This window comes from Vigna unguiculata, chromosome 6 (genome assembly GCF_004118075.2).
Source record: "Vigna unguiculata cultivar IT97K-499-35 chromosome 6, ASM411807v1, whole genome shotgun sequence".
Taxonomy (NCBI): domain Eukaryota; kingdom Viridiplantae; phylum Streptophyta; class Magnoliopsida; order Fabales; family Fabaceae; genus Vigna; species Vigna unguiculata.
The window spans coordinates 25572289-25583340 of NC_040284.1; the positions used below are offsets into that span (position 1 = coordinate 25572289).

Sequence of the window (11052 nt, forward strand, 5' to 3'; positions counted from 1 at the left end):
CTCCGTTATTTTCTTTTTTTTTCTGGCCTCTACCTATTTATAAATTTCAGATTTTATGCACTGATGAACCTCACATTTATTAATCTACGGTGACAAACAAAAGAACTAAGATGGTGAGGTATAATATATACGTAAACATTTGTTTAAGTTCGTATCTATGAGTTATATTACAATATAGAATATTATGAGTCATATAATTACTATATCAAATATTATGAGTGTCGAAAATTTGTAAAAATTATGAAAATATGAGAAGTATGAGATACAAGAGATATGTTAAAGGAGGAACTTGTTATTTTATTTTATTCATGAGTGAGTTGAAAGATTCTTTCTTTATCATCGCAGCAATTAAATCAAGCTAAGGATGTGTTCTTCGACCTTCGCCGCATCTTACACAATGATAAATCAGCAATGACATGTGAACGAATTCAAAATAATCATCAAAATAACTTTACGTGATTTGATTTGAAAATAAAGTCACAGCATTATTGGTCTGAGAATTCTCCTTATTCAATTACGGATTTAAGCAGAATGCGAATTTAAATGAGTACAAACTTAAACGAATGTTTACTATAATAATTACTTCATCCGATAAACCAAAAATTAAATGATTAAGACTCAATTAAAAAATATAAAAATTTGTAATACATAATAAATAAAAATTTTAATAAGAATTTAATTAAAGATAAACAAATTTAGAAGAAAATTAAAACTTATCTAAACCTAACATAATAATCTTTGGTTTGTTTCTATACTCTACAAAACTAATTGTTTTTAACTAAGTTATTATTTTTGTTTCTAAAAGTTTGAACCTTTGTTAAAGGTGTTCCTGACGATTTGTTAAATGCATCGCTAACAAATACCTGCAGTTTAAAATCCTTGGTACTGCTCGCGGTTTAAAATCACATTTACTTCTTTGAAATTTATAGAACCTCAATTACCTCTTGAGGTTAATAAAACCTCATTGTTATGAAACCCATTATTGTTGGGTCAATAATCAGCTTTCAAAATTTTTTCATGCTATTTCAAACTCCCACAACATTGCGTTTCTTTTTTTAATTAATAAATCTTCAAACAAATAAAAAATTATAAAAGATAAGATTTTAAATTTTGGTATTAATAATTTGCATATAGCATTCATAAAAATGCAAAGAACAAAGTCTACACAAAAATTATAAGCTGAAATTATATTTCAATTAATTATATTATTTTAACTCCTTAAATTATTGGTAGAAATCTGCTAAAGGTGAAAAGGATTTATATAGCTTATAAACCCAAATTAGAAAAATCTTCTGTAAATTGGATTTCGGAAACATAGCATGAAAATTAGTGATAGAAAATGATTTTTTTTTTTTGTTGGACATCGGAAGAAGAAAAAGTGGTGGAAATAAAATTGGATAAAAGAGTATAATTATGATAAATAATAAGGGGAAAAGGGAGAAACAGAATAAAAAATTAAATGAAAGTGTCATGAATGAAAAAAATGGATGAATGAGAATGATGGATTATTTTAAAAGTTATATTTAAATTCTTATTGTCACTAATTTTTTAACTTTTTTTTTCATACTAATATTTTCTTGCAATTTACTTTTTCTACCAATTCAATCAGGACTCATACATTGCCCTCTATTGATCAGAATGAAAAATTGTAAGACTATCTATACCAAAAATCATTTATGGGTCATTACAATTCAACATGAAAATTATAAATTTTTAAAAGGAAATTATACTGACATTTTGAATTTATGATTAAAAAATATAGGGTTAAATATGTTTTTGGTCCTTCAAGTTTCAGTGAATTTTGGAATTAGTCCCTCATCAAAATTTTATACCAATTTAGTCCTTCATCTTTCAAAATGTGTGAATTTAGTCCTTTTAACCAAATTTTGTTAAGTTTATTTGATGTTTCAAGCGCATTTCATGATAGTATTTAAGTTAACACTGAAGCAAAAATGTGTCAAACAGTATAAATAATTTAAATACTATCATGAAATGCGCTTGAAATGTCAGATAAACTTAACAAAATTTGGTTAAAAGGACTAAATTCACGCATTTTGAAAGATGAAGGACTAAATTGGTCAAAAGTTTTGATGAGGGACTAATTCCAAATTTCGCTGAAACTTGAAGGACCAAAAACATATTTAACCCAAAAATATATAGATTGTTTTAGTTTACGGATCAATAAAATCATATAAATATGTGAATACTTTATATTTAACTCAACAAAATATTACAAATTCAAAGTGAAAAGCTTGGAGTTAAAAAGTGCTACTAATTTACTGATTTGTTAACTAATTTTTCAGTTTTATGAATACAATATTTTAAATTTTAGACTTTTCATGGGAAGTCAATAAATGATTGCTTAAAAGTGTTTCCTTTAAATAAATTAATTATTAATTAAGGAACGAACGTCCACGCCCCTATAGCTCAGTGGTAGAGCGTCAGTCTTGTAAACTGAAGGTCTGTAGTTCGATCCTGCATGGGGGCAAAATATTTTATTTTTATCCTTTTTTTTGTTTTTTTGTTCTTTTTTATCTTTTTTTGTTTAATTTATCCATTTGTTTTTTCATTTTAATTGTATCTTTTTGTGTTTATTTTATTTGGGGAATTTATTTTGAAAAACTTTATGAGAAGGGAAGTTAATTTTAAAAAACTTTATGGATCTAGGTGTAAACGCTATTAAAGTAAATGTTTAGATTATTTTGATTATTAATAATGTAACTACTATTAGTAAAAGGGGTTGTCTTTTTTTATGTACAATTTTTTTAATTTTACTCTTTAAATAACTGATTTTTAAAATTCAAATAAATACTCATAATAAAAACCCTTTGCAATTATCCATAATAAAATTACTTTTTTATAATATTTTATAACCTTTCTTAAGCACTCAATATTTTTCAATTTTACCTTTTACGTAATTATTTTTTCAAATTCAAATAATACTCTTAATAAAAAACAATCCATAGAATAAAAAAACTACCTATAATAAAACTATAAGCAATATTTAACTTTTTAATTACCTTTTCATAAAAATAATTTTATGATTTAATAGTATTTTTATATCAATAATTATTATACTCATAATTTTCATTTGCAGGAATAAGAAGAAAAAGTAGACATGTATGTGTTTTCAGTGTGATAAATTATGTAATTAAACCAAATTAAAATAGAAACTACATAATACTTGTAAAGCAGATAGTTTTGACGGAATTAATTCACAACCTTGTACATGAACTTCTAACTATTCTTTATATGGCAACTGACTATGATCTGATGTATATATGGTGAAAAAACAGGGGCATCTAAAAATCGTATTCAATAGTGAATATCAGTTATTTACCGTCTTCGTAATAAATGGCTCTCAATAAATCCGCCAAAACTGTTAATTAAGCTTTATTCCAACAAGTGAAATGAAAACATCTATAATCTCTCAAATTTGCCAATGACAAAGTATGATTTTTACCAAAGTGGATTATTCAAGACCACCCTGGTAGTTGCTGTCGTTTATAGATCTTAACCAAACTCTGGCCATCAGTTCAAACTAATTACCAACCCAACGCCTCTTTCGAACTGGCCTGTGTTGCTTCATTTCACATGTATCAACAATGGAAGAATCACTGGTGAGCTTCAAATTCTCTTCTGCTTCCTTTTTCATTGTGATGGGTTGCTTAAAGCGCTCCCTACGTTTCTCCATCTTGGCTAAGGAATCGAGAATCCTTTGACTGTCATATCCACCAATACATTGGTCAGAACTACCTTCATTTTGTGACATTCTCTTCTTCACAATGTCAGTCACGGCTGGCCCTTTAGAAGTATCTCTTCTGGCTATAGAAGCCTTCTCAAATGATGATTGCCATTTTTTTGTTACAATCTGACCTTCCTCGATATCCGAGCTTTCTTTCTGCCCTTGATCTTGAAGGTTCTGAACCCATTTCTTGCTTCCCAGGTCGGCGTCAAATTTGCTGGCCCTTTCATTGGATTCACCAAAACCCACTGAATCTCTCATCCGTTTCTTGGCAACACGCTGGTTGACATTTTCAAGCCTATCATTGGACAAGACTCTGGAACTTCTCACTTGAGACTGTCAAAAAATTGCAATCAAACCAAAAAAACAGGAAAATATCAATCAATACATTTAACAAACAAGAAACACTTACGCGGACGTATGCAGAATATCGCATCAAATATAAGAGTGAGGTATGACAAATATGAGCTACAAAATATAAACATATAAACTAACAGAATGAATATTAGCAGTAACAAACAAAGCATTAAAATGAAAACATGGTAAAAGTGTTAGACACCGTTCGGGTTTCATTGTGAAGTCAATATGAAAAAAATTACAACGCAATAGTCATGAAGTTATGTATCAGCCAACTCATGTGTTAAATACAAATCGAATTGAGTATACACACTAATGTTTATTGACAAATCTACTCATGGCAGGACATGTATGGCACTAAAACTAACAATTTTATGAGATCAAGATAAACTAAGCATGAATATGAGGTTTATCACAAATTAAATATGGTAGAGTTACCCATTTTTCATCACAAATCAACAACAAATGCACTTTCATGCTGCCAATCATCCTCTTTTGAAATTATTTTAAAAGAACTAAAACTTCGGTTTAAGAAAATACCTGAAAAGGCACATTCTCATTGCCCAAAATACAACATTTCTACATATCTTAAACATGTAATAGGCAGACAGGCGCATTCAGCAGAGAAAGGTAAAATACCTGAAAAGGCACATTCTCATTGCCCAAAATACAACATTTCTACATAAAAACCAATGCAGGCTTTTTATAGTGATAAAATAATACAACTATTTCGCAGATACATGTATTTATAGAATTGAGTATACAATGCAAACTTGACAAAAGTTGGGAAGAAAAAGAGACAGTCTTGCCCAATTATCTTCCCAGACTGCGTATATAGGTGATCAAAGACTAAACATACAATGCCCATTGAGATCAAGGGATAAATTGTAGTCTACCAATAATAGATACAAATTTGTGACATACATCTAACAGAAAGAGATATTCAGATCAATATAAATGGGCTAGAAATGTGTGCTATCTAATGTGGAAGATTCAATCAATTAAAATCTAAGCATAAAGAAAACATATACCATAAGCACAACAATTATCTCAAGCCATGAAATCTATGGATGTGGCTATGATAAGGTATGATCATTAGCCACGTTTGATTGCACCAAGTTAATCACCACAACCCCTTACCATATTATTCACATTCCAAGTAAAGATCATGTACTAGTTTCACAAATGCAGATGGTTTAGAAGAAAAATAGAAAGTGACAGAAATTTTATCTATTATGAGCAATATACAAAGCCTCATCCTACAAGAGACAAATTTGGCAAATACTATATTACTGCCGTATACACAATAGTACTTGACAATATGAAATTATGTTAAGATTTCAAAGAACTACACAGATTTGTTTTAGATGCTTGACCCGGGATCCCCAAGAATTTAGCACTTTTGCTTGATATTATGCTGAAACTCAAAAACAACATGACGATCTGGCATTGGTCCAAACTTAAAAACCTTTTAAAAACAATAAAAGTTGAGAAAATAGATAAAACATAGTTAATGTTTAGGAGTGGGGTAGTACAGTTAGCCTTACATGAGTAAAAAGCTACCAAAAATATATGGCGCAACATGTTTCGTAACTCATTCATAAAGACAAAAGTACAGATTCCTGACCATATTTTCCCCATCTTTACCTTTCCTTCCCTATCAATCAAGTCAACTGATTTCCTGCATCTCAGCACTGCTTGTCCACCCTTACTTCTGTACACAATCTTAGAGCTAGCTTTAAAATATTTCTCAGTCTCTCTCTTTGGAACATTTAGCCAATGCCGCTGCAATGGCATATCATCACTCTGCACCTTAGCACACAGAGTTGTTTCATGATGCCTATAAATAATTTCATCCTCAGTCCAGTCCAGGAACTTAGACGGGGACCTGTAAAACTGATACTCTTCTACAGGATAAATTTCATCTTCGACAGTGTTGGTATAATCACGTGACCAGTAACTGCCTCTGCTGTCCCTAGCATGGTTATCTCTTCCACAGCCCCCGAAGTTTTCATTCACTCTTGCACCATATGCATAATTTTTCATTGAATCTGTATCAGATTGTTTATGATACTTAAGATTTGAAGTATGGCAATGTGCATATTTCGGACAGTTATCTTCCATTATCCCAGAACAAGAGTTATTCAAAGTTAAAGGGGAGCTTTCAAAATGTCTTCCCCTTCGGTCAGATCTTTTCCAATCTCTACCGATATGTGAAAATTGCTCTTCACAATTAATATATGAAAAATCCATTTCTCTCTCAGCAGCAGAAGTGGCCATCCTATAGCTCTTGCTTACAAAATCCAACTCACGTTCATCAAAATCATCGATGCATTTACTGTCAATAAAATGGGATCTTTCATCCATTCTTTTCCTTTGATTATGCCTTTCCTTATCAAGAACAGATGAATGTTTTGGAAGAAACTGCCTAGGCTCCCTATAAGAGCAAGGACTCGGGTCATAAGCAGAGGACCCAAAACCAAGATGATACCAATCTCTATCTCTCTCCTCGTTATCTACAAAGCAATGACCTGGTTCAAAAATATAATCTCCTACATCCCCATTTTTCCGGTCATATCGATTAGTATTCTCCCTAAAGCTTCCTCGATCTTTATGATAATATTTAGTGCACCTTGTAACCAACCCATCAACAACCTTTTCATCGCCATTATAGTAGGATTGTTTTGTTTCTCTATTATATGAAACATCTCTTTTTCTTCGACTTCCAAAAACTTGCAGTTGGTCTTTTTGTCTGCCATAGTCAACAAATCGATGAGCCAATGGAGACAGATCCCTCTTTTTGGACTTGAGGATGGAAAAAACATCATTACCATTTTCAGTGTGCCCGTTCATATTATAACCAGACTCATATCCTTCCCTTTGGTACCTCCATTCCTTTCTCAATAGACCTCTACGTCTGGAATTATAAGCTCTGTTTACTCTTTTTTCATTGACACTGTTGTTTTTTGAGTTCTTCCAATTAAGTGGGGAAGATTTCTTCATGTCAGTAAGACAAGTCAATGTTTTCCTTTTTATAGGGCTAATTGGACTTGTATCATTATCAGGATGAACACTGTTTTCTGTTGGCTCAGAATCACTATCACTATAGGAAGTCAGGCTATACTCATGATCTCCCAGTGACAGTTCTGACTCAATCCAATGTGGATAAGAACTACATGGTTCGATACCAACACCTTCATCTGCCTTTATTTCCCCCACTGGCACTTCTGCAGTATCTTCAAAAAGTTGATTGAGTTGATCTGGATGCTCAACTCCATTTACACCAAGTATCGATCCAGTTCTGTGAAATGCATAGTCCAGATATAAGTTGTAAAGTGACGTCAAGAACATTAAGAATTTTAAAAATAAACTTAAGTTTCAATAGGGGAAAACATGGAAGTCATTTACAATAAATAATCAATTGAAACAATAAATGCTGACAACTACACACAAGAAATGGCTTCCTCACAAGGGAAGCTAGTATATTTAATTTTACAAGAAAAATTGGATGCAGTTAGAGCACATTGTTATGTAGTATGCTTTTCATCCTATAAGATTTCACAGTCAGTCATCACAAAAAGTTGAGGAGAGAATTTTTCTATATTTGGAAAATAAAAAACCATTTACATATCTATATTACTTTATATTATTGTATTTAACTTGAATTTGACAAATTTATCCATACTTCTAATATGAAATATACAAGAAGACAACTAACCTTCAACGAAGTTCCAACAGATCTATATTAAATAATAAACAACAAAATATAGAAAGGAATCAGATAGACACAGTGTCTCTGACCTTTTCAGAACAGAAGACTCCTCAGCTTTTATTACATCTTCCAATTGATCTTCAGTCACCACTTCATCACGTTCACTGGAAGAAAAGAGAATATTTCTCTTATTGGCTGCCACAGATTCTCCTTCTAATGATGCATCCATTACAGTGCTATTGCCAGAACCAGAACAATCATCAGAGGATTCAAGCAGCTTTATCTGCCCAAAACCAACAGTAATTACTACAAAGACATAAGCAGCTTCAGCACAAATATTGTTGTAAACAGACTGAATGCACACCTCTATCACATTAAAATCCCTATTGCGTGGTCGCCTTACATCTATGGATGGTTGTCGTTCAACCATGCTGTCCTCAACCTGAATTGCTCTGCCTTTTGGCTGAATTATCAAAAATCAGTCATCAAACATTAACTTGGTATATCCAAGTTCATATTTGCAGGTGACAGTTAATAACTTAACTTGAAGAAACTCACAAACAACCAAAAGCTGTAAAATTATAAGGAAAAGATGGAAGGGGAGGAGTGGAGCTCTAAATGTTACTCTTAATGTGGGTGCGAGATGTGTTACAAAATATTAACAATATGCTATTAACTAAGGTCAAGCACTAACCTAGTGCAATTAATACAAACGCATCCCGATAATACCGTAAATAAACATGACTCTGAACACTTTAATATTCTTAGTCTTTAACAAGAGCCAACAGATGAATATCTGCTTACCAATTCACAATCTGTTGAAGGAAAAGGTACACTCCCTAACACAGCATGATCAATTTGCTCTCTCACGGCTTCCTGAAATACTTATACCAGGTCAGCAAGATCAGTCAAGAGAATTCTCCACAAGTAACACAACTACTTAATTGTTCTTTTGTGAATATTACGGTAAACACCTGATTCCATTTAGCAGAGCTATCAACTGAAATACCAGTTTGCAAGGATGTTCTCCAAAGTTGCTGCTGTACAGAGTGTAAAACTCTAATCAGTTAAGTTTCTCATAAGTCTAATAAAACCAAATGCTAAATAATTCACCATTATACCATTAAACAGACAACATAGTGGGTAATACAAAAACGGTAGCAGAAATTCTAATAAAGGTAACAAGGGAAATGGATAAATAAATTGTGAGCATCTAAACAGAGAAACCAAGAGACAAGCGTCACGTAAAAGCTAAAACTGAGATCTCTTGGACATAATAATATACCCACCAATGAAGCACAGTATAGTTTCCAAGTGCTCTCATTAAAACCAAAGTTAAAGTAATCTGTTATGTCAGCTCCAGGAACACTCCATGGCTTCTCCATAAATGTATCAATGTTTACATCAAATATGCCCCTGCAATAGAGGGGGAAAATCACTGTAAATGATAAGATATACAAATGCTAGCTAGAATAAAATAACATGCACAGAAAATCATGACCGCTTACTCACACCTCAATTAGTTGTTTATCAAAGTAACAAAATTCACTAAGCTATCTTTGAACTGCGTATCGAAATGCACACACTGACCAGTACCAAGGAAGAACCGATCCATATCCACATTGTACAGCCACAGGATTTGCTGCAAGGCACACTCGTGATGAGCTCAACGCAAGGTTCTGGATGCAGGCCTCACTATTCCTCCTCCCTTTATTCAAGGATGATATGTAGGAAGCCATCCCCATTGCCGCATTGGCGGTCATAATATTCACAAACGACAATCCTCGACTCCTACCACTCTACAGAAATAAAAATAAACCACAGTTCACCATAAACAACACAACTTCAACAATTTGAAACACTAAAGGAAAATACAAAAATATCAAGCTATTCATAAACTCAATCTATCTTATATTCATTACTGTGTCGGCAAATAATAGTAGTAGAATCACCTAACCGACCTTATTACCAAACAATCTGGAGCCATTGTCATCACCATCATCGCCATATCGGCCGTCGTCGTCACAACCAACAACTCCGACAGGAGAATCCTCGTCATTCAGCACGATTTTCAAATCATCGTCGCTGTCACTGACAGCAGCACAGTCATCATTCACTTTGTCGTTGTTCTTGTCCTCATCCTGGTTGAAAATGTTAGTGTTCACATCTAGTTTCTCTTCTTCCTCTTCGTCTTGTTCTTTGGCGATAGCATTTAGAACTTCAATGTCGACGGCGTAGAGTTCGCCGAAATCATCATCATGGTGGAACTCTTTCATTTTCAGTGACTGCTTCACAGCCACCTAAACCTGTAAATATCCTCACTTTCTTTTTGAAGTATAACGTATTTTCTTGACAAAACCCTTGCACAGTCTTAAACCCTAACATGCTAAACTGACTACAGTGAGAGTTAATTATTAATGTAATCTAAAAATATTCTCACATCTTCTTTTTTTTATATTTTGTTTTCCATGTTATATAAAAAAATAAAATAAAAAATGTGCAAGATCATGGTAAAATTATAATTTCTTAAATAATTGTTTAGGCTTAACTTTTTTTATTTTCTTTCTGGAGAAAGTAATACTTTATTTTCATTTTGTCAGCTGAGGAAATTCTTACATCTCTGTACAAGAAAAAACTTAAAAAAAATATCTGATGTATTGAAACGCAACAGAAGATTACTTTATAATTACTTATGGCGACTTAAGAAAATAACATATAATTAACCTTCCTCTGTCTCTAAATACTCAAATTTTATTTATGTGTAAATATATAAATATAAAAGCATAGAAAAGAAATTAAAATTGTTATCTGATATTAATTATATCAGATAAACCATAGGAAGGTAACCGTGTAACAATATAATATCAAGTAATAATCGGATAAAAATAAAATAATTATATAAAATATTACATAATACATGAATAAAATTTTATGAGAATAAAAATATTTATAAATTTTACAAAAGTTGATAAAATTAAAAATATATTTTAAAAATTATAAATAATAAATAAATATTCAAATTTCAAAATATTTCAAAATCTCTTTATATTCTTTTTCTAAGTTTTAATGAAATATTTCTTATACACTAATAAAAATTAATACCTCATTTAAGTGAAATTAAAAAAAAAACAAATATTAAATTAACATTAATTTAAAATTAGCATTAAATTTAATCTATATTAAATTGTAATAAATATTTGTATGATGACATTAAATTATTATATCATAGTACATGAAA

General features: G+C 31.5%; 1 protein-coding gene and 1 non-coding gene across 5 annotated transcripts; one reads left to right on the forward strand and one right to left on the reverse strand.

The window, feature by feature from the left end:
- The first annotated feature begins 2416 nt into the window (after positions 1–2416).
- TRNAT-UGU lies at positions 2417–2488 on the forward strand. Its single transcript has one exon. It is a non-coding gene; the product is annotated as a tRNA-Thr (tRNA).
- Positions 2489–3280: 792 nt separating this feature from the next.
- On the reverse strand, positions 3281–10185 carry LOC114186614 (FIP1[V]-like protein). 4 transcript variants are annotated; one of them, XM_028074568.1, is made up of 9 exons: positions 9776–10185; positions 9411–9613; positions 9104–9230; positions 8789–8854; positions 8619–8690; positions 8179–8277; positions 7904–8097; positions 5750–7403; positions 3281–4081 (listed from the first exon to the last, which is right to left on the reverse strand). In XM_028074568.1, the coding sequence occupies exons 1-9, from the start codon at positions 10088–10090 to the stop codon at positions 3542–3544; spliced, it is 3270 nt and encodes a 1089-aa protein (XP_027930369.1). In that variant the 5' UTR covers positions 10091–10185; the 3' UTR covers positions 3281–3541. The 4 variants fall into 4 exon arrangements, with proteins under 4 accessions (XP_027930369.1, XP_027930368.1, XP_027930367.1 ...); XM_028074567.1 differs by having other exon boundaries at positions 8789–8851; positions 9405–9613; XM_028074566.1 differs by having other exon boundaries at positions 9405–9613.
- Positions 10186–11052: the final 867 nt, after the last annotated feature.